The sequence below is a fragment of the Parasteatoda tepidariorum genome, chromosome 4, assembly GCF_982258835.1.
Source record: "Parasteatoda tepidariorum strain Cologne lab strain chromosome 4, Ptep-v5.0, whole genome shotgun sequence".
Taxonomy (NCBI): Eukaryota; Metazoa; Arthropoda; class Arachnida; order Araneae; family Theridiidae; genus Parasteatoda; species Parasteatoda tepidariorum.
This window is the reverse complement of record NC_141758.1, coordinates 12821463-12846071: the sequence shown is the minus strand read 5'-3', so window position 1 is coordinate 12846071 and position 24609 is coordinate 12821463. Positions and strand designations below refer to the sequence as shown.

Below are 24609 nucleotides of genomic sequence, written 5' to 3'. Positions count from 1 at the left end.
TGGTTAGTCTAATTTAGTGGTTAGTGGAGGTAGCATCATCATAGTTTTAAGCACATAATAGCCGATACATTTTGGATATTTATCCGCAGAAAAATAAATAAAATCATTTAGGAAAATTTTTTTTATTATGTAAATCTTATTATAATGAACATAGAGCCACATTCCTAAAGTATGAAATAAGAAAGTCTCTTAAATGGATCAAGCGATTCATCCTTGTTTTCTCATCAAGAAAATCATTAAACAACGCTCGACAAACAATGAGGGCCTAAACCTCCAGTACTAATGCAAAGAATTCAAAATTAAAAGTAAGGGAATTGTTTCCAATAGACAGTTAGGAGCATGGGAAGAGATCCATGATCTGAGGTTTATCGAAAGAGAAAATCGCCAAAAACAAAGCCAACCCAACATTAAATTTGAAAATAATTTGGCTACGGCTAATTTCCAAAAAGACTGTGAGAATTAGTATAACCATGTAACTTTAAAATTTTTGAGGTAAGTGATAGAGGATAAAGAGTTATAAATAGATTTTGTTCTTTGACAGTGAATTAATGAGTTTTACATTTGTTTTAAAATAAAAAGTTAGCTGTTACATTGATTGTAAAGAAAAGAATTAAATATTTATACTAGCTTTTTGTAAAATGTAATAAAAATTAAATAATTGGTTTAATTTAATTAAAATTCGATTAAGAATGATTTAAAAAAAATAAATTTAAGAAACTTCAAAAGCTAGGAAATATGTAATGCCTATTATGCCTATGATGTGTATAAAAAAAAAAATAATAATTTGGAATGAAAAAAATTTATGTGAATCTCTTTAATTAATCGCTAAGGATGATTCACTTTCATGAAATTGTAACTTATGTATGTAGCATACTTTTTGCATTTTTTTGTAAGGTTAATTATTTTTATTTATTTATAATTTCTTTCTTTATTTTTGTTATGAATAAATTATTTATTAATGGATACTTATCTTTTCTTTAATGTTTATCGCTAGTTGCTTAAAAATCTAGTTACTCAATTAAATATTTTTCTTTTTTTGCATCTCTGCTGTTTTCCCACCTGATAAAAATGGGAGTTATTGTCAAAATTAAGTCTATAATCATATACTTGCATAGGAGATATACTATTATTGAGCAATTGTTTTACGATTTAGGACAGTATTTATTCATTAGTTTTGTTACTTTGATTCCAGTTACTAATGAATGATTAAGTTCGAAATAAGAATTATGTTAATAAATGATAATTTAAAGACAAGGTGACATAATAAATGACTGCAACGTAATAAATGAAATGATTTGAGCAAGTTTGATTTTATAAAGTGCTAGAGTTTTAGTGGCAATACTTCCACAGACATGATATTCTTTTGTTACTGAATTGTATTAACAAGTATGTATTTTACTTAATCACTCTTGATGTGTTATGATTTTCTTTTAGTATACTTTAAGTTTTTTTTTCACTTATTTTTTTATTCTTATTTTCTCCGAAACTTGACTGTAACTAGCATAACTTGCTTAAAATTATTGGGTACTTATAACCAGGGATGTAGAAAATTCTCAGAGCCTAATATTTCGTTAGAGCACAGTTTTTATAGTATAAAATTTCCTCCAATATAGTGCTTTATTTTTTTTTTTAGTTGCAATAACTTTTTCAAAATACTTTTAGATTAAAATTTTACATTTTTTTTCTAAGGAAGAAAAAAAATATTCTCTTGATTTTGCAAGGTTCTTGAATAAATTAGCATATATGTCTAAAATAATTGAAATTAAAATATATTGAAATAATAATTTATGAAACTAATTTTAAGGTTCTGCTCATAAACTTCTAAATTCAAACTACTATTAAGTAAATAAATTGACTTATAAAGTCATTTGTGTTACATATTGTTCTTTCAAAACTTTAGTCAACATGTATTATTTTCTATTCCATTTTTTTACAATAAAATTTTTTTTTTCATAGACCCTGCTTATAACTTGTTTGGGCATAACGACTCATCAACCATTTTTATCAGTTATATACAGCTTAATTATTTATATATTTTTATAAAAATTTTGCAACTAAGAATCTATCCTTATATGCTTAAGGAATAATTTAATGAAAAATTTAAAGCTTTTTTTTTTTTATCTTGGCCTAATTTTGGCTTTTTAAAAAATATTTTTTAGTTACAAAAATTTTTTCAATATAGTTTTAGAATACTTTTATCATTAAAATTTTGTTATATTTTTTTCTCTTACATAGAAAAAAATTCACTTGATTTAACGCAATTCTTGAATAACTCAGCATGTTTAAAATAATTAAAACCAAACTATATTGAAGTAATAATTTATTAAACTAAATTTAAGATTCTGCTCACAAATTTAAGGAATTCAAACTAATAAGGAAAGAAATTGAGTCATAAAGTCATTTGTGTTATATATTGTTATTCCAAAACTTTTTTCTACAGGTATTATTTTCTATTCCATTTTTTATATTTTTTTTTTTATTGAGAAAAACTTGATGAAGTTTTGAAATTTTTTTTTCAATAAAAAATTTTGTAGCATTTTTTTGCAATAGACTAAAACTTTGCTTATAGACCCTGCTTATAATTTGTTTGGGCATAGAAACTTATCAACAATTTTTATCAGTTATATACAACTTAATTATTTATATATTTTTTCCATATAATTTTGCAACCAAAAATCTGTTAATCCTTATATGCTTAAGAAATAATTTAATGAAAAATGTAAAGCTTTTTTTATCTTGGCCTAGCTATGGCTTTTTTTAATATATATATATTTTAAATTTTTTATAACCGTCGTTGAACAGCCGACAAAATTTTTTGGGTTTACGACATCTAATGTTCAACTCCGTAGCCCTGTAATTTTAAACCCTTTCCAGAAGACAAGGGAACTTCCGGATCGAGTATTGGAGAAATTTGCCTTCGTGGAGATTTCTTTGGAGGAACTTATCCGCTGTTGCGTGACATGCAAAGGAAGACCACGAGAACCTCCCAGGGTTAGCCTGACAGCAAGGGGATTCTAACCCATGATCCATCTACCTCTGAGGATATTTCACGTCAGCACTGCGGTTGGTGCAAGCCGGACACAGAATTCGTATCGACTGGGATTCGAACCCGGTTCGCTTCATTGGAAGGCGAACACTCTATCCCCTGAGCCATAAGCGACTCGCCTTTTTCTTCTTCTTTTTTTATATTTGCTTAAACTATTATATCTGAATAAAATTATTTTTCAGGATGGTGAATTTAAATGGGATTCCAATACCCAAGGAACGATCTTAGGCTCTTTCTTCTATGGGTATTTACTCACTCAAGTTCCTGGTGGACGAATGGCCGAAAAATTTGGTGGAAAATGGCTATTTGGGTTAGGAGTACTTTGCACCTCTGTTTTAACATTGCTGACGCCCATAGCTGCCAGATGGGGTGTTGTGCCCCTTATTGTTTTGAGAGTTTGTGAAGGACTCGGAGAGGTAAGGTGGGTGTTAATAATCTCTAAAATTTGGTATTTTCAGCAAATAAATTCATCAAGTTTGATTAAATCTGAAGTAATTTGATCAAATTTGATCAAATTTGAAGTAAATTCATCAAAATTAAGGATTAATAAAACTGGTTATTTCAGCATCTATACAGATTATTTCATTTATAAGGAATCGGAAGAATAAGTAAAAAAGTTTAAATTACAACCGCATAATAATTCTCATAAATTTTGGAAATGAGTATGTTTTGCTGTGTAAAACCATCAGTTTATTCAATATTTTTACTACAAATAAAAATAATGAATAATAAGGACAAATATTTCTCAGCTACAGGAAAATTTTATGTTTACTGCAAGATAAAATGAATTGCCCCCATACGGTTTATTCCTTTTATAGGGAATAAGAAAAATTAAGTAAAAAGTTTTAAAATACTGCAGCATAATACAGGGTGCGTATCGTTTTTAAAAAGTGCTTAAAATTGCTTATTTTTTATTATCGTTTTTTAAAAGCTCTTAAAGGTGCTTTTTTCATTGGTTGTTTTTAAAAAGTGCTTAATTTTCCCTTTACCCTGTTGATTTTAACATGCAAAAAGACACTGTTCATACTGTTCTATTCAATGTTTTCACAATTAATTCAACCCCAATCTATTTCGGCGTACCATCGGTTCTTAGCGTATGAAAACGCCATTAGTTTTATGATTCAAAATTTCATGATTTTTGACAATTGTCAAAAACTTTTCCTTGCAAAACTAAAGTTTTTTTTTTTTGACATGACGGTTAAATCCGGATTAAACCGTCAATTGTCAAAAACTTGCCAACCCTGCCTACTTATATATATATATTTTTAAAGTGCTTAAAAATATTTTTGAGTGCTTGAAAAGTGCTTAGAAGGTGCTTATTTTTTGTCGAAAAATTTGGCTACGCACCCTGTAATAGCTTTCATAAATCTTTGAAGTGAATGATACTCTACCGTGCTAAGCCAGCAGTTTTACTCAGTAATGCTAGTATTAATAAAAATATTAAATTAAGACAAATATTTCTCAGCTACAGGAAAACTCTACTTTTATTACTTTTACCCTGTTAAAAGTTTAAATGGACACATTTTTTTGTGCTTAAGCAAATTTTTTATAAATTAAGAACCAAATGTTTTTCTTTTATTTTAGAAAATTTTATCCAAATGATTTAAGGTGAAATAAAAAAAAAAAATAAAAACTTTGAGAAGCCTGTAGAAATTTTTTTGAGGCCAGCATATTATTAAAGGGAAAGTAGAATATTTACTTTATCGAATTCATTTTTGTAAAACCAAACGCTTGTGCATGCTGGTTTTCAAAGCTAGTGGTATGCAGAAATGGGAGATTTGGAGTTTTTATTGTAAGAAGTAAAATAGTGTAAGGAACAAATAGTGTGAGGACAATAGTGTAAGGAAACACAAGTAATATAATTATTTTATGTATTTTATTCCTTCTGAGTTATTCAATTATTCTTGATAGTAAATCAGTAGGAAACATTCACATTGTATTTACATAGCTGCAAACTCTATTGGATTTACCAGTTGACTACTGTTTCACCTGGTCTACTGGTTTAATAAAAATTCTCCTGGTTTTTTGTACATTTTAAAATATTCCCTAAAATTGAGTAAGTTTCCTAAAAAAATCCCTGTTAAAGTAGAATTTTTACATAATTTATTGCTTGCTTGAATATTTAAATAAGTATGACTAATACAAAATGAACCAAGCCTCATTTATAATAATCATTTTAAAGCTTTTTTTTTTTTCAGTTTGTTTTTATTTAGAACTCGGTTTTTAAATTAAAAAATTCTTTTAACCATCAATATTAAATTACTTGTCCATAACTATTCAAAATTATGATTTAATATAATAAAAAAGACATTTCATGTTCATTTAATGTCGTTTATAAATGAAAAGTATTACAAAACATTTGCAGTTATAAGTGTAATAAAGTTTTGTATTTTGATGACAAAAAAAATCCCTAAAATTCCCTATATGTATAATATTGAGTATATTATGCAACAGTTATCATGAAATATATATTATTTCATAAAATCTTCTGGATTTTTCCCTGTGTTGTTGACAGCTATGTATTTATATTAAAAAAGATTCAGTTCTGATGTTTTTACTTCAAATTAAAATGATTTAATTAAAAAAAAACTTATTTGTAGGGTGTTACATTTCCTGCAATGCACGCTATGTTAGGTACTTGGTTACCGAAAATGGAACGAAGTCTTTTAGGCACCATAATATACAGTGGTGCCCAGATTGGAACAGTCATTTCAATGCCAATATCTGGGCTGCTTTGTGATTCAGATTTCCTTGGAGGATGGCCATCTGTTTTCTATGTGTTTGGTGTGTTTTTATCTCTTCCTTCTCATGTATTCTGCTTTTATTTTACATTTATAAATGATAATTTATTTTTGATTTTTAAACCAACTTTTTTTTATTAACTTTTTGATTGAAATATTTTTTATTTTGTAGGTACCCTTGGTTGTATATGGACCATATTTTGGGGCATTTTGATCTATGAAACGCCTGACGTTCATCCTCGAATCTCAAGAGCTGAACTATTACTTATTCAAGCTGACAGAAGTGATGACAGTCAGAAAAAAAATGTAAATATATTTTTGCATTCACTTTTTTTTTAATGATAGAATTATACATTCAAGGATTTCTATTATAATAAAATTTTTATCATGACAAATCTGATCTTGTCACATTATTTTTTACTTTCTTGGTTTAAATAATTGTTCTTTTATTGTCTTGAAAATACAGTCAGACCTCTATTTAACGAAGTTGCTAAATCCTGACAATAAGTTCGTTATATGGAAAATTCGTTAAATAGAAAATCACTTTTTGAAATACTTAAACACAAAACAGGTTTTAAATTCATAAACACTAGACACAGTTAAAATGCCAATTGATGCACCTTTATCTTGTAAGCTAGTATCTACTATTTATATTATAAATCTTAGTTATAAAAGAAATTTGCATGGAAAACAAGAATAGAGCAAAACATTGTCCAGTAGTACACTATCATGCTACATAATTTTAAACTAAAAAAAAAGCTAAATTTATGTATAATATTATAGCTGCATTTATTTGCTGCATAAAATTATAACTGCAAAGTAATTTTAAACCTACATTACCATATGAGTTCTTAAGTTTAATTGCTACTGATAAAATCTGTTAGTTTTGTCTGAGTTTTTCGTTTGAATTGCAAACAAAAAGGAATTTTACTGTTTTCTCTAAAAGTGGCTTCAAAAATCAATTCAAGGTCATTTTCCCCATAAAATGCGATAACAAGTTTAAAATGTTCTGAAATATTGGGAAATAGGAAAAGTAGATATCAAAGAAAATTTCGTTAAATAGAAAATTCACTTCGCAATTTGGAAGTTATTTTACGAAGAAATTTTCAAAATGTTCCTGGTTCCTCAAAAAAACTCGCAAAATGGAAGTTCGTTAAATAGAAGTCCGTCTGTAATTTTCTAATTTTTAGAATTTGCACTTCTTTGTTAAATTTGATTTTGTCTTATTCTTATTCTCTATTTTTTTTATATGAGTATACATATTGTTTTTGGATTTTATTTCAATAGACTTTTTTATGAAAGAATTACAATTTATTGCTTTTTTTTTTAGCATTTTATAATTACTTTGCAGCTTTTCATAAAAATTAACACATTTATCATCAAATTTTTAACTAATAAACATGATCCTGGTTTATATGTATACCTTCACCAAATTTTTAACTCTAATAAACATGTGGGGGCGGAGTTATCGACAATACCAACCTTCATATATCAAAAGGTACCTCGTGATTGAATCAAGTTTGGACTTGGATATGTGATTTGCCGAAGTACCTGCCCACGGATGCGGGCACCTCTCTTCTTCATCTGTTTACTGGCCCTAGGGCAATTGAGACTAGTGGCTTTGGTTCAGGGAAAAGAAATATCAGTTTACTAACATTGGTTAGCTATCTATAAAGTTAATTACTGGAAGGTCCCTAGAGTCATTAGCATGTTAAAAAAAATGAATTGAAAAAATATGTACAAGATTATTTACATGATTGAAAAATAAGGAAAATTAAAATATAATATATTTACAATATTTACATATTGGCAATGTTTATATATCATGATATTTGTATTAATTAGTGTGAGCCTCTGTTATAACAATGACCCGGTCGTCCCGGTAAACGACCGCTCGTACCGGGTTGCTCATCGTTTTAAGTTTAATAGACCTACAGCTTGCCTGGATGGGACCCTACAGGGTTGCTCCTTCAACGGGTTTGCCGTAGGCGTAGAGTCATGTCTATGAATGCTTGTGTCTGTTATTTGTATGTGGTCTTAAAGTGTTTGGATAAAATCATATCTGATAGTAAGAAGTTTGTGATGGGGTTATAATTTTTGATATCGTGTATCAGTTCTTTATTGAAGATTAGATTAAAGTCTGATGTTGTGCTATTCATAGCCGCACTATAGAAACTGGTGCTTAATTTGTTCATGTGTTCATTTATGGTTTCTAGCTCTAGATCTCTTCTAAGGGTCTTCTTGTTTTGTATCACTTCTAGTTTTTTTGTTTGGGTTTTGTTCAGGCATCTCCATGCAGGGCTGGCATAAGTAATGATAGGTCGTATGCAGGAGATGTATAGCAGTCTTTTTAGGTTCAGCGGTAGTTTTGAATTTGCATTAAGTAGTGCTCTGAGGCATGAAAAGGCAGCAAGTGATTTATTTTTGATTTTCTCAACATGGTCATTCCAATTGAGTTTATCGTCTATTGTAAGTCCTAGATAATCTGCTTTGTCCACAATTGATACATAATTTGAGAAAAGTGATACCCTATTTGTGATAGGTTTGCGTCTCTTCTTTTTTCTAATAATCATTAGCTTAGACTTATCAGCATTAATGGATATTTTATTCTTAGCACACCAATCTTTGATAGGTGGCATGTAGTCATTTAGTTTTTTCACGGCTTGGTTTGGATTTAGTGAGCGATATGCGATGGCCGTATCATCTGCGTAAAAAGCAATCATATAATTAGCATTATCAGTAGTGATCGGAAAGTCACTTGTATAAACTAAGTATAATACAGGGCCTAAAATACTACCCTGAGGTACGCCAGCATTTATTGGGCATTCATTTGAGAGCTTGTTGTTGAGTCTGATTTGGAAGGTGCGTTTACTCAGGTATGAATCAATTATATGTATGATGCCATATGGAAGTGCTTGTTTAATCAGTTTAGATATTAATGCTTTGTGCCAGACGCGGTCGAATGCTTTCGCCACGTCTAGCATAAGCAGTGCTGTCGCTTCGTTTTTGTAAAGGCCGTCGCTTATAAAGTCAATTAGCCTGGTGAGCTATTTTGTCGTGGACAGATCCTTTCTGAACCCGAATTGCTCTTTTGGTGTAAAGTCAGTTAGTGGTTGTAGCCTGTTTAGAATAATCCGTTCGAATATCTTACCAAATGTTGGTAGTAAGCTTATTGGTCTAAAGTTAGTCGCAATTCGAGAGTCTTTTCCCGGTTTGGAAAATAAAATAATGGTAGCATTTTTCCAGATGTCTGGAAAGATATTATTTCTCAGGCAGGCATTATAGATGTTGCATAAGTTATTGAGTTTATTTTGTGGCAGATATTTGACCATGATATTATTAACGTTATCCATGTCTGGGGCTTTTCTATTATTGAGTTTCTTAATTATGCTGATCATCTCAGTATTGGGGAGTTCATCTAAATTATTGAGGCTGTTGTGATTATTAAAATAATCATTATAGATCTTATCAATGGCCTTGTCTTCATTTTCATCAGAGGGTGTTTTATTTAGTTGAAATTGCTCTTGAATCGTATCAGCGAAAGTATTTAATTTATCCTCATCTTTATAGACATTTTTGTTGTCATGGATAATTGGTTTGTTGATCGTTTTCGTGATTTTTAAGGTTTTAGACATTTTCCAGACCGTTTGGTCCTCTGTGCACATACTCGATACTTTGTCTTCCCAATTGTCATTTCTGTATTGTTTACATATTTTCTTAATGTCTTTAGTGAGCCTGTTTAATTCTGCTTTATCTCTTGGGTTTCTGTGAGTTTGCCACTTTTTTCTAATATAATTTTTGTAGCCTATTAGCTACCTTAGTTCTTGTGGGAGTGCCATGTAGTTATGTTTACTGATGCTAGTTTTAGTGGCATCATTATAGGCTTGCTGAATATCTTTAGTTAGGTTGTTAATAGCGTTGTTTATGTCATCTATGGTGCTAAGGGTTGAGTTACTACTGTTCAGCGTAAGGATATTTGAGTATAGTTCCCAGTTGGTTTTCTTGGTGAAGGTTGGAGCATGTTCAATAGTGGAACCTATCGTAGCAATGACCGGGACGTGCTCACTATTTAGCTCAGTAAGGGTGTGACAACACATGGTGGTGTTGTTGTTGACAATAAAAAAGTCAAGTAGATCTGGCTGTTTATGGGGTGTATAAGGGAAATAAGTCGGTTCCATTGGTGATGTAACCGTAAGATTTAGATCTTGGATATGCTTATGGAGTTCTTTGCCGTGCTTGTTGTTTACTCTACTACCCCAAATAGTGTTCTTGGCGTTGAAGTCTCCGCCTATTATACAATTAACTCCATCTGGTAATAATATTTCCAACATATCTTTGGTTAGTATGTGTTTTGGTTTATTGTATATAGCAGTAATTTTGTAGTAGTCTCTGCTATTTTTGTAAAGAAGAATAGATATTTCCTCGTATCTGTCACAATTGTTATTGCTATATTGTACAGTATTAAGGCTTCTTTTTGCGAAGATTGCGGTCCCACCGCCTCTACAAATAGTCCTGTCTGTTCTATAAGTATTATAGTTTGTAAGTTTTAGCTTAGTGCTAGCATTTGCATGAGTCTTGGTTATTAGGGCGATATCAATATCATGTTCAAGGATAAAATTACTGAATTCGTGGAATTTTGTGCTAATGTTAGCCGCATTCCACAACATAATGCTAATAGGTTTACTATTCATCTTGGTATGTATGATATTCCTCTTGCTCTATTAATTTGACCGCTTTGCGAAGCTGGGGTATGGCATTTAATGCATTTAAGACACTGACCATATCATTTAATTTTTGGAAGATATTTTTGGCCTCGTTTATTGAGCTTTGCATATCTGAGTTATTTTGTCTTTTTAGGGCATCAGCATAACTTTTATTTTGATATGTTCTGTCACTCGGTCTATTATTTATGATTTCCGGCCTGATGGTGATGCCTGATGATGATTTGTGATGATTTCCGGCCTTTCCATTTTGTAGCCAGTGGTAATGTTTATTTCGTTGTCACTCCTATCCGTGTTGGATACTACAAGGCTCCCAGACGGTCCGTGCAGTTCCGGCGTAGCCATCCCTGTCGGTGCCATAAGGGTGCCAGGTAGCCCCGCATCTTGTGGCTGTGACATAGCCGTGTCCCCTGTATCCCGGTCAACAAGCTCTGATAAGAGCTCGGGTGGACGCGAGGTGCATAGAATCTACAGGCGGGGTGGCCGACCGTTCGGGGGTCTGGCCCCCGCGACACTCGGACTGTCCTACTCCTGCAGACCCGTCGATGATTTCGTTATCTATGATAGTAGAGAACTGGTTTCGAGGAGCAACCTCTCTCGTCCGTGGCTGAAATGCATGAGAATCAAGTTAACATGTCTTATATACCAGTGAATTGATGTTTAATATTCGTAGTGGTAATTATGCCACAAACATGATCCTGGTTTATATGTATACCTTTGTTCAACTTCCTTTCATTTCATTATTTATTTTGTATTTATAAAGTAATATAGTGACCTCCATTTTATGTTTTTTGGGTATAAAATGAAAGCTAAGTTATAATGAGAAATCTTAAAGTGAAAAACTTCTAATGTAAAAATTCAAGAACATATTTTGTACATCTAATTATTATTTCTGTTTTTAATCATGTAATACAATTAAGCTGATTTAAATATATTTCAAATACTATTAATTCCTGAAAAATCTTAAAAGCCTTTCTTTCAATATTTTTCTAAAACATAATTATTTAAAATATGTTTGTCAGTGAATGTCTATCAATTTCTTCTTTTGTGTAGAAACCAAATATTCCTTGGAAAAAGATACTGACATCTATTCCTGTGTGGACATTAATGATTACCCATTTTGGACAAAATTGGGGATTCTACACATTCTTAACTATGCTTCCAACGTATTTAAGCTCCATATTACGATTTAATATTAAAAGCGTAAGTATTGAAAGTTTGTATTATATATTTTCCTTTCAATAATTTTTAATTGAACTGTCACAAAACTTTAAAAATCTGTTTAGGTTTGTTTGTAATTTTCCTTATTTGAGTATGGATGTTGTATTTAAACTTAATTTAATTTTTTCTTAAAAATTCAAATTTTAGGTGTTGATTTTAGTTTTCAATATTAAGATTTTTTGTTCTAGCTGTAATCTTATTTTATCTCTATGTTTTATGATAAAATTTTTAAAGAAAATCTAAAAGTGATTTTTTGTATAATTTGTAACTAACTTTTTTAACACTTTCGACCTTAATTTAAAACATGCTAAGTTCAAAATACATTTTAGTTTATTTTAAAAATTATCAACATTTGTGAAAAATTTGTTTGAAAATTGAATTCCTAATTCCTTGAATTTTCTTTTTTGTCTTAGTCAAAATAATCAATTATGCTCATGTAAGTGTACATATTTTATTGTTGTAAAGAATTACATGTTCTATAAGATGTTAATATTTTTAATTTTTCTCTATTTATGTATTGCGTATTTTTTATTTTTTTTACCATAATTTCAATTTACAATACACTTTTTTTCCAATATAATATTATTATCACTAATCTGCATTGAAATCTTTTGGAAACTCCATTAATGTCCGATGGCTCTGAGACAGTGCTTTACTGGGCTGATTGAGACATTTTAAGGCAGTAACTTCGGCCATTTTTTTTTAATTGCATTTTTCATCTATATTTATTGTTTCATATTTATTTTGATATTTGTTTCTCTTTTGCCATTAGAAATAAAATATAAATCCATAATCTAATGTATTGTAATATAAAAATTTAAAATGAAATGTGTCAAAGAAGAAATCTTTAATATCATTTGCCAGTGGAGGAATTTTTAATATTATTTGGGAAATATACAGGGTAACAAAAAAATATAGGGATCATTTTTGAATGTTTATATTTCCAAAATTTATTATATAAATTCAGCGATGCTTCTCAATATGTCGACCTCCGGCATAATAGATTTGACTACAACGCTTAGGCCATGATTTTAAAGCCCGCAAAATGATTTCCTGGGGGATTTTCTTCACCTCTTCTCTAAGAGCTCTTTGAAGGCCTCTCAATGTAGAAAATCTTTTCTTATTCAGTTTGTTTTTCAGATGTCCCCATAGGAAATAGTCGCATGGTGAAGCATCAGGACTGTTTGGAATCCATTGTTCTGGTCTCAGGAATTTCACTTGCTGATCTGTTAGGAATTTCTGGGTGACCTTAGATGCATGCGATGGGGCAGAGTCCTGATGGAACACAGCATCACTATTAGAGTACAATCTGCTGTAATCATCCTTAAAAAAGGGCTTTAATATCTTCTGTATGGAATACTCAAAATTTATTTTGGGCCCCAGGTTTCACAAACCGAGGTTTGGTCACACCATGGGCGGATATGCCCATCCAAACCATTACGCCTTTGACATGAGGCACCGTGGTTGAGGGTGTCAAGTCTCGCCTGTTCTGTCCACGGCTAAGATATTGAACTTTAGATTTAGCATTGGTATCAGATAGATAGATCCAAGCTTCATCAGTTGTAATGAACTTTCGCCATCTGTCCTTACAGAGAAGCTTGTAGAGAGGCCATAAGAGTTGCCTCCTAATCTGCACCAATCTCTCACTTAAATGATGACATTTAGGTTTTTTATGGCATTTTTTCTTCAACTTTTGTTTTAGTTGATAGCTTACAACTTGCTGACTCAGGTTAAGAGCTTTAGCCATGCTTGCCTGTGTTGATGGATCCAGGTTTGATGTCATCTTATCAAGCTTCTGCAAATCTGATTTCTTCAACTTGCTTGGCCGTCCACTTCTTTTTGGTTTTGCATTATTTTGCATCAATCAGAGTTTTGAATTCTTGATGCGACTGATATGACTGAGTGAAATCGCAATACCTTTCTTTTTAAAATGGGTGTGTATAATCCTGTGGCTCCAGCGAAGTTCTAAAAATGCTTGTACTTGACCAATTAGCTCTTTGTCAAATTTCTTCAAAGGCATTTTTTTGATTTTATGAAATAGTATTGCAATTGAAAGTCTAATAGCAGAGCTTTAGATCAGTAAGCTATATATGTAAATAGGTTTTAAAATATTAGTGGTAGTTAGCCACAAAAGTGATCCCCATACTTTTTTGTTACCCTGTACTGTAATCAGAGTAGAAGTAGTGATATTAGCTGGTATTCATAATTAAAGACAAAACTTCTCAAAAGTTTTTAAATTAAGTAGTATTAATGCTTTTACATTTTTTAATAAGGTAAAAAAAATGGGAAATGTAAGTTCATGAGTAGTGTAACTTGAAAAAATCAAAATAAATTCCTATTAAGCACTTGTATTTTTTCTTATTACTATATATTCTAGAGGTTCCCTAACTTTCCCATGACATGGCACACCTAATAGCATGCGTACCACTCTTCAATCGTGGGGACTGAAATCAGTCTTGAGAAAAAATCAGTAGGCTAAATTTCATCAATTAATCTTTTTGCTATTTGATTTTATTTAATTATTTTTTATTATTATTTTCTTTTAAGTATTTTCGTTTGATTAATAATTTTTATTTTTATTTGCTGTTGAAAATAAATAAAATGGAAAAAAAAAATTTTTGATGAAATAATACAAACATTTTGTTTTCTCATACTTCTCTCAGTTTTGACTTATTAAATTAATTCTAACAAATGCAAAAAGTGAAATCTATTTATTTATGATCTAAATTTAGTACAAAGGAGATCAAACCTGATGCTCAGGTAATAGTTATTTGAATGACAAAATAAAATTTGATATACTGGTCTCTCACATTTCTTTGTCAATAATAATAAATGAGCAGTATTTTTCTTTATAATAGCATCTGCTAAAAGTTTGTACTGATATATTTCCTAAAGATACTTTTCTTACAAAACGGACAAAGTAACCCTAGTTAATGGCATGTGAAAGTATTGTTCATTAAAAAAAAAAAAAAATCTTTTCTTATTTAACTTTAATTTATTAAGAAAATTTAAATGCTCTTTTTTGCAGGGAAATATCAGTTTTCTTTAATTAAAATCTTTGATAACCTGTGTTTAAAATTAAATTATGGGAAGCTAGGTGGGCAGCTAAGTCAACTCTGTTATGACAATCAGTCATTTACATAAACAAAAGAAAAACAATTACTGGAATAAATAAAAATCGCAACCCATTAACCAATTTTTTAAATTTTTTGCTATTTTAAGTTTATGATTTGTTTAAACTTTTTTTTTCCTCACTCATTCACTCTTCTCATTTATTTTGCTTAGAATCTGCTTGTCTAAGCAGAAAATCAGTTTTTTCTCTTTGTGTTATTCAACAGAGAAACAATTATGGTTTAAAGAGTTATTTTTAACAAGTTTATCTGATTATAAAGCAAGCAAAGTTGTAATTATTATTATTATATTTTTTTAATTTCAAATTATTGTTCTGTATATAAATGCTTAAGTTAATTCCAAATATGAAACTAAACTTTGACTGTAGCAATTTTAAAATGTTTTTACCTTATAAGCCTCTGAATCTAAGCTGAGCAGATTAATCACTCTTTTGAGTTAGTTAAAACCAAAAAAGTTTTCCTTGTTCAGAGCACTGATACTATGCAATAATTTTTTCTATTTTAGGATGGTTTTATTTCTGCTCTTCCTTATCTCTTACAAGCTATTGTTGGATGGGTAACAAGCTATATTGCTGATTATGCCCGTCAAAGACAATATTTTACTATCAGCACCATTCGTAAAATCTGTAACACTGTTGGTAAGCTTTTCTTTATTATTTTAAATTTAAAAATTTTAAGTATTAGATGGGCAAAAAATTTCAGTTTTTCAATGTGAAATAATATTTAATTTTTTCTGTGGAAAAAATATACTTTGATCTGGCAAATATTGTGCCATAATTTAAAATTTATTATTGTATTATTTAAAATAATATTCTAACTTACGCTAAAAAATAATATCAATTTTACAATTAGTTAACTATTTGTTTTTAATTAAAACTGTATTATCAGAAGTTACTGGAAAGATGGCAAAAAGTCATCTAACAAAATGGAAGATATTTGACTTATTTGAAGATATTTGACTGATTATTGAATTGGCAATCCAATGTGGTTGTAATTACTATGCATTTGATTCTAATATCAAGCTCAATGAATTATGATTTATGTTGCATTAACTTTAATTTTATTGTCTTCTCGACCTTCATGTATTATGATTTAATTGTGGTAAAAAAAAGAATCCTAAATAGCTTTGATGTGACTTAAGTTGTTGTTGTTTCTTATCCTCTAATTGTCTGACTTCGTCAGACAAGATCCAGTAGGTTGTTGACCCTCTAAAAGTCGATGACAAGAAGTGGAGTAGCATATAAGTCTTCCTTGGAAAGGCCCAAGCAGTCAAGGATATGTCCGGCTGAGGCCTGCTGGGCTTCACATTTGGAGCAGACTGCATAAGTCTTTCTTCCTTCAAAGTACGAGAGACTATTCGTGTGTCCACTTGCCAATCTGGAAATAGCTATTTGAGATGCTCTATCACCTATAGGAACAAATGAAGAGCCCGGTTCTTTGGCCGCATACCAATGATGTGAGGGGGGGGGGGGATCCTCCACTTTTTTGATAGATGGCTTTTGATTTTGGACTGATACTCTGAAAAGGTAAGGGCTGAGGACGAAGATGTAAAATTACTACAGCCCTCCTTGGCCAAGCGATTTGCTTGCTCATTGCCAATGATGTCAGCGTGGGATGGTATCCACTGAAGATGAACGTCGTGGTGCTTTGAAATAAGTTGAAGTTTAAAAAGGATGGAGATGCTTGTTTTGTCTCCAACTTTCGTCCAGTTGTGTATGTGTTGAAGGCAGCTGCGACTGTCCGACAGGATCCAAATATCTCCAAAGCAGGGCTGATTGTGCACCGGAAAAATCCGGATTTCCGGATTTTTCGCTAACAGTGATCCGCAAGTTTCCGGAGATCGAAGGTCCAGATGTTTCAAAAGATCATTGATCACTGAAGTTTCCAGAAATCAAATTTTCAAAGGTGGAACTTAAAAGCACAGTTTATTTTATTTGCTTGTAAGGGAGAGCCAGAGAGATACTTTATAAGCTTATATTCATGATTAATATTCATTTTTTATCATTAAATAATTGTTATAATCATAAACTCAAAAAAGAAAGACATATTTGTAAATTTTAATTACTTCTCCAGGTCATCATAGATATGTGTAAATGGTATAGGTATGTGTAAAATGTTGAATATATTTTAAGTAAACTAAGAAATATTGAGAAAAAGGAAAAAACCTTGTTTAAATTTTTTTCAATTTAAACAGTTTTTTTTTTTTTTTCCATGAAAATTTCCGGAATTCTGACTTGGGCTCACAATCACCCCTGTCCAAAGTCACTCTCGTTGATTATAGCATCGATGCCCTGTTCAATTACGATTAATTCACTTCGAAAGTCAGATGGAGTAATTTTTCAATGAAGACACCGCTACCAGCTAGGTTTCCCAGTCCACTACCTTCTGTATAAATTTTTACACCGTCACTGGGAATCTCGCCTAAAATTTCCAAAGCTAGCTGCCTAAATTCAGCTGGAATATGATCTTTCTTTGTGACCGGAGCAGAAAAGCCGAAGTGTGACTTAAGTTGTTTATTTATTAATTAAATCTTGATAGTCTGAGTATTTTATATTTTTGATTGATAAATTGAAGAATTGTTTAATTATAGGTTTCATTGGACCAGCTATATGTTTACTTGGAGTTATTGTTAGTGGCTGTAATCACATATGGAGTGTCGTTTTCCTTACTCTGGCTATGGGTTTTAATGGATTTACTTTCTCAGGCTACATGGTGACACACGTTGATATGTCTCCAGAATTTGCTGGTATGTATTACATTATATGAAATGTTAAACAGTGAAAATTTGTCTTTGAGATGCATCAAAAGCTTGCTTTCTATAAATATTTTTTTAAACAAAATATATTCTGTTTATAGTTTTTATTTTTGTTCTTTAAGAATTGTGTTGTATTAAATTATTCATATTTCTAATAAAAGCTTGTACAAACATTTAAGGAAAAAAAAATGAAGGAATGTAAAAGCTAATTGAATAATAATCACACAATTTAAGTCAATTATTTTAAATCAAGGTTTAACTAATAAATTTTGAATTTATTCTACTAGGATCCTTAGAATTGTTCATTAAATTTTTAAATTATTTTTTCCCCCAGAAATTTAAGAGATTTCCTACGAAATAAAAACCACTCCCTTTTAATTTTGCTCACCAATCTTCAGAATTAGTTGTGCAATTTTCTGATTGCTTCATGATCTGAAATCATCCCAACTCAACTTTTTCACCTGATTGGTTGTGTGTGTAGCAGATTCCTTATAGAAATCAAGGTAAAGGAGTGAATTATTTTCTTTGAATAAAATTTAACTTCACAGTTAATTTACTCCAATTTACTCTGAAGTCAATTAGTAGTTTAAATAAAGTTTCAGAGGTAAAAGTATATGGCTACAAAAAAAATTCAATCTTCAGTTGTGGCTGGAAGCCCCCTGCAACAGGCGGAGATCTTTGTCATTCCTAAATATTCGGTCGCCAATAATAGTTAATGTTAGTGAAGCAACAAAAACTTGAATTTTACACACTCCACAATCACAACATAAACTTGTTCATCAAAGAGATTTGGATTTGAATACTTGGAGAGTGTACATTTCGCTCCCTGCTTTTGATATATAGTGTTTTAAAATAAAATAGTTGTTCAAGATAGAAAAAGAAAAGAAGAGGTAAATGTGTTTATTTCATCACTTAGTCTTTATTATTGCTATTTTAGTATAAAATATGTATATCTGTGCATTACAACGATAATTTCATTTACTTCTTAGAACTGTCGATGAATTTTTACTTATTTTTTTCAGGTACTCTTATGGGAATGACAAACGCATTTGCAACTTTAACTGGTTTTCTGGCTCCCAAGGCTGTTGGTGCCCTAACTCAAAATAATGTATGTTATTAAAAAAATTCATTAATTTGAACATCAAATTTTTCTTTCGATAATTTATATTTCTTAAAAGTAAAATTCTTCTTCACTTTGCTTTCTTAATGGTCCAAGATTTATATGATAATTTATTGTCTTAAAATATTCAAAGAAATTCATTTATATTATTTTCCTAAAATGCAATATTCATAATCTAACTTTACTCCCTTAAATACATTTTTCTGTTATCATACTTGTCAGATCAGTCTTGAATCTTTACTACAAAATGTTTCATAAAATTCTGTTATATTTTTCTTTTTTAAATCCGCAATTAAAAAATATATCTTCTTTAGATTGTCAATTTTTTTTTATTATTTAAGAATACAAATATGGCATTTCAGAAAAAGTGCATAAGATTTTTTTTTTCTCTTTTTCCACTCTCACCTATGTTTTTTCAATTTTACCTATTGTTCAAAACTTTAATAATAATCTTTTAGATTAAAGGTCTTTGACTAGGCCCACATCAACAGTGCCTGAATAAAAGTTGGCCACAGGCAATATAATTTTGAAATAAAGATTTTAAACTTTAAAAACAATGTCCCCCGGTTTAGTAAACTAAATTATCAAATTTGGTGTCCCACTTTCACTCTTTCATTTATTTTTCTTTGTTTTTAAACAACGTGGTTGATAAAATTAGATGAACAGTGTTTATTATAGTAGAAATTATTAAATTAGTTTTGCTTATAGATTTTTTTTATATAATGCTAATAAAATATTATTCAGGTTAAAATATAGCTATAAATGAAGTTGCATTACCTATAATTCAAGCTAGAGACAAATAATTTCAAGAAAACTGAAAGAGATACTTAACACTATTTGTTTCATTATTAATTTTTTAAAAAAAAGGTACTTTGAAAGCTCAAACACACCTCTTTCTACAGTCAACATGACATGAAAAATGAGGAATTTCTAAAGCAAAATCCACCATGCATCAATGCCTTTAGAAAGAAGTGCTCTGTTCAAGCACTTGAAATATGTGGACCTCTTTTTATATATATACCATATATACATTTCAGTTGCGAAACAAATAAAGTTTTATTGTTAAGTATAATCCTTACATTTTAATAATATCCATTTATATATTAAGGTAGGGGTGCACAACCTTTTTCAGTGAAGGGCCACATGCACAGCAGATTGACCAATGAAGGGCCGCATGCCAAAGTGTTTAGACCGACATATTGAAAGCAATTGTTGGTGGTGATTGTTATATAAACATCATTGTTTATATAACACTAAATTCTTTTTGTCGCTTAACCTTGTAATCTCTTTGCAGAAAATACAACACTTTAGAACGTTTAAAATTAGAAAATGCAAAACTAATTACTTAAGAAAGAAAACAGAATTCGAAAATCAGAATCAATTTATCAGAAAAAATTTAGATAAATTGAAATAATTTAAAAACTATGGAAAAATTGAAATTTTTTTATCACATTACAAAATACAAAAGTCCATTTAAACATAGATTTTAACGTTAAATTTTTTCTTCATAGAATTAAATTTCAAATAAATAAATATTCTAGTTATTAATATAAATTCAAGTTAAATACTTTGATTTAAAGAAAGTTTATAGGGTTAAAAATGATTAAAACAAAACCCCTTAAGTGGAAAATAAGATTTAGCATTTATTAGGGAATGTACTTGAACTTTCAGACATTTTTATTTTAAATTATAAGAGGCTGAGAGAGGGAAGAAAAAGAAAGAAAGAAAACACATTAAATTTTAAGGAACTATATTCCTTAATAATAAAAAACTATTAAGATACTTGTTTACAACTTTTTATGACGAATATATTTTTAACATGACACTTACTATTTACAATCAATTAACAATCAATAAAATTTACATTACTTTACGAAACTTATCTTGATTAAATTTTTTATACAGTTAAAATTTAATGATATGCAAATCGTTTCCCAGCATATAATCATAAATGATATAAAATGCTCCAAGAAGGTAGAAAATGGTTTAAAAAATTTCTTAATGGTTATACTGTAATTTGCAAAATTTTTGAATATTGTGAAAATTTTATCAACTTGATCATGTGATATTTTTTGAGCCATTAAATGAAAATGTAATGATTGTATTTAAAGACTACTCTGTAATTTTGAACAGGCCAAATTCATTCTGGAAAACAGTCTTTCGACAAAAGCTGTTGTTGTGGGTAGTATTAAACTTAGAGCAAATAACATCATCAGTTTTGGAATTTGTCCTAGATGGTGTTCTTCCTTTCTGGGTTTTTAAATCGCGGAAATACAAATAGCGATGTGTTATTTTTTAATTGCTTGAATACGAATTGCTATGCGTTATTTTTTAATTGCTTGAATACGAATTGCCATGTGTGATTTTTAAATTGCGTAAATAAAAAACTCGATGCTTGTTTTTCAAATCACGTGAATACGAATCTTGTGGCTTTTAAATTGCGAAAGGACTACTCACAACACTTGATTTTTAAAATGCATGAATATGAATCGCGATATATGATTTTTAAAACGCGTGCATATGAATTGCGAGAAAAGTAGCAACCGATGATATTTTAAACGCCAGAACACGAATCGCGATATGTGATTTTAAATCCCGTAAATACGAAACGCGATGGATTATTTTTAAATCTCGTTAATGTTAATACGAAATGCGATGGGCAATTTTCAGATAGCGTAAATACAAATTACGATGTATGACTTTTAAATTACAAGTGACAACAAAAAGAATAGGTTCGATGTGTGTTGTTAAACTTGCACGTGCTCATGGGACTAAAGAATTATGCCGTGTTTTGAATTATTTTTTTTTGCAAAACGGACCGCGTTTAATATAAACACATCTCGTTTTTTTTTTTCCTGGGAAGGTGTTGATTTGGCTAAGATACATAATTACTTTTTAAGTTACGAAAAAAAATTAAAACTGAATCGAATTTCACGAGTTGTAATATTGTGTGAAAATATCAGGTATATTCTAAATCACAAATAAAAATGCAGCAATAACGAGAAAGAAGAAAAAACACGCTCGAAAAACCTCTTAAAAAATGCGTGTTAATATCGGTACAACGCAAATGATAAAATCGGCACAAACAGAGCACGTAAAAAATAATTATTTTAATGCGCGATTCAAAACTCTCTTGCTGTCAAACCATAGTATTAAAAATATCATAATCTTTTTAAATTACGGGGAAAACGTAATAACTACTAAAACAATAGCCAAAATACTTTTATATTTCAGATGAAATTGGAGTAAATAAAGTCCATCAAAATTTTATGTAATTTAAATGCGGGATTTGAAATTAAAATGTCGCAATAGCGTATAAAAAATATCGGTACTTTCAAAACCTTGTAGAAATGTGTAGCAATAATTTCTAGAATAACGATTAAAAAATAATTTGATTTGCGATAAAATCGTTACAATTAAGCCGCGTCAAAAAATGGTTATCTAAATGAGCGATTCTTTACTCGCGATTCGTAATAATATCGTGCAAAAATATCGAAGTTTTAAAAACCGGGCGGAAATGTGCAGCAATAACTGTTGAAGAAAGGTTCTAAAGTCATTTAGATTTTCCATGAAGTTTGCACAAATAAAGCGTTTCATAACTTTCAAAAATCGCTATTTCAGAAACTACTTGAAAATGGGTAGCAATAACTACCGAAAAGTCATTGGAATCGGCACATACGAAAGGCGTCAAAAGTGGTAATTAAAATTCGTAAATCGTAATAATGATGTATTAAAAATATTGGGATTTTTAAAACTATGCTGAAATCCGTAGCATTAACCATCGAAAAACTACATTGATTGAGATTGGGTGCGTCAAAAACTTAAAAGTGTAAATTTAAATTACCGAATTATTTTTATTATTTTTCAAAAACAAATATTTAAAATTTTTTTTTCATTTTGTTCTGATTGCGGCAGCGGGCCGCACATCGAGGGTTGGCGGGCCGCATTTGGCCCGCGGGCCGCAGGTTGAGCACCCCTATATTAAGGTCCATATTCCATCTTAATAATTGCTTTTAAAATTCTCATTTCAATAATTCGTATTATATCTTTATTGTACTTTTACACAGACATTGCCTCAATGGAAGATAGTATTTTTATTATATTCCAAGTTATATTTTACTTTTTAATTAATCTTTGATTCATCTGTTCATTATAACTGAAATTAAAACTTTCATAAATCACATTAAGACAATTCTTATCTCCTCATTGCCTTTTTACGCAAAGATTATCATAATGGAAGATAATATTTTTACATATTTCAAGTTAATCTTTACATATTTAAAGTTAATCTGTACATTTTAATTAATCTCCGATTTATATATTGATGTGTATATTCTAACTTGGATTAATTCTTTCATAAATCACATTTCAATGATTCTTAATATCTTATCATTTCTTAATATCTTATCATTGTCTTTTTATGCAAACATTACAGCAATGGAACAGCGATTCTGCTTACACACTATAGCACATTAAGTATGCCAAAAATCATTATAGGGATGTGAAGCAAAAGTTATGACTATTTATCTTGGATGCTAAATTTTCCAGCACGGAAAAAAACTAGGGAAAAAAATGAAAACAGTTTTCTTCTAGTAAAAATGTAACAAAAAAGATTGATACTAATGCATGAAACAGAATATATAAGAACAAAAGTCAATGTGCCATCACAATGTATATAAATGGGAGATTTATATTATTTTAAATAGTTTAAAGAAGAAAAGAAAAAGATTTGGAGTTTCGAATGTAATGGTTTCTAAATACTCTTAGTTTCAAAGTCTAAGGGACTCCCAAACGAAAGATAGTATTTTTATATATTTCAGTTGTTTTTTCTGTTTTTGCTTATGTATTTCACATAATTCTTTATATTTCAACAACTTCTGTTTTATACATAAATGTCCATATATTTATTATGCTTGAATTAAGGCTTTTATTAAGAACATTTCAACAAATTTTACACAATTCCTTTTTTTAGCAAACATTAGCACAATGGAGGATAGTATTTTACATCGCTATAGGAGTGTATGTAGTTACCGGAGCTCTTTATGTTCTTTGTGGTTCTGCAAAGCTTCAAAAATGGGGAGCTTCAAAATCGAGATCTTTGAGTGACATAGCTGAGAAGGCTGAAACGACAAGTGATGAATAACTTATGTACTTATACTTTATAGTAGATTCTTTATTATATTTTTCAAATATCATTAAGATGTTTAATATATATCTATATATAGATATTTGAAATATTAGAAAATATTTATTATAAATATACATATACAATTTTATAAACTCCAGTTGTTTAGCTCTCATTGTTTTCATTGACATGTTTAGTTTATTTTTTACTTTATACACATTCTTAAATCCTTAATTTATTTTTTTAGCTCATATCTTTTTCTTTTTTTTTTTTTTAAATTTTATGTTGCACTTGTTCTTTTCTGTTATTTAATACTCAAGCAATGTATATTGTTCAAAGAGTGTCTTTAGCGTAATTTATTTTAGGATTCATAATTAATGCTGTTTTATGTATTTATTTCTTTTAGATTTTCATTTTATTAATGTCAATATATCTTTTATAAGTATGTGTTTATATAGATAGGTCATTTTTAATGTTTACAACTTTACAGTAACGCAAATTCTTAACTGAATATTCTAAAGTAATTTTACAAATTTTAATATAAGAGAGAATTGTAATCTGTTTTTAAAATGAAAAGAGATTTTCCTTAACAATACAAAAATGTTGTTTACAGTTTTAAAATGGATTTATGTTCTTGTATTACCCTTTGGCATTGTTGTGATCTTTGCTTTTTTGTTTTTATTTGTTTTTCCTTTCTCATTTCTTTGTTTTACAATTAAAATTTTTTTTTGTTTAATTTTTTTTTCTTC

The 24609-nt window shown here is 29.7% G+C and overlaps 1 protein-coding gene across 1 annotated transcript in view; it reads left to right on the top strand.

The window, feature by feature from the left end:
* LOC107454205 (sialin) overlaps positions 1-24013 on the top strand; it is a 29577-nt gene extending 5564 nt beyond the window's left edge. Inside the window, exons 3-10 of the mRNA XM_016071315.4 lie at positions 3229-3462; positions 5647-5830; positions 5960-6093; positions 11562-11711; positions 15366-15498; positions 17451-17606; positions 18638-18723; positions 23708-24013. Coding sequence (XP_015926801.2) covers positions 3229-3462; positions 5647-5830; positions 5960-6093; positions 11562-11711; positions 15366-15498; positions 17451-17606; positions 18638-18723; positions 23708-23878 — 1248 coding nt within the window. The 3' untranslated portion in view covers positions 23879-24013. The remainder of the gene's footprint in view (positions 1-3228; positions 3463-5646; positions 5831-5959; positions 6094-11561; positions 11712-15365; positions 15499-17450; positions 17607-18637; positions 18724-23707) is intronic.
* The last annotated feature ends 596 nt before the right edge of the window (positions 24014-24609 follow it).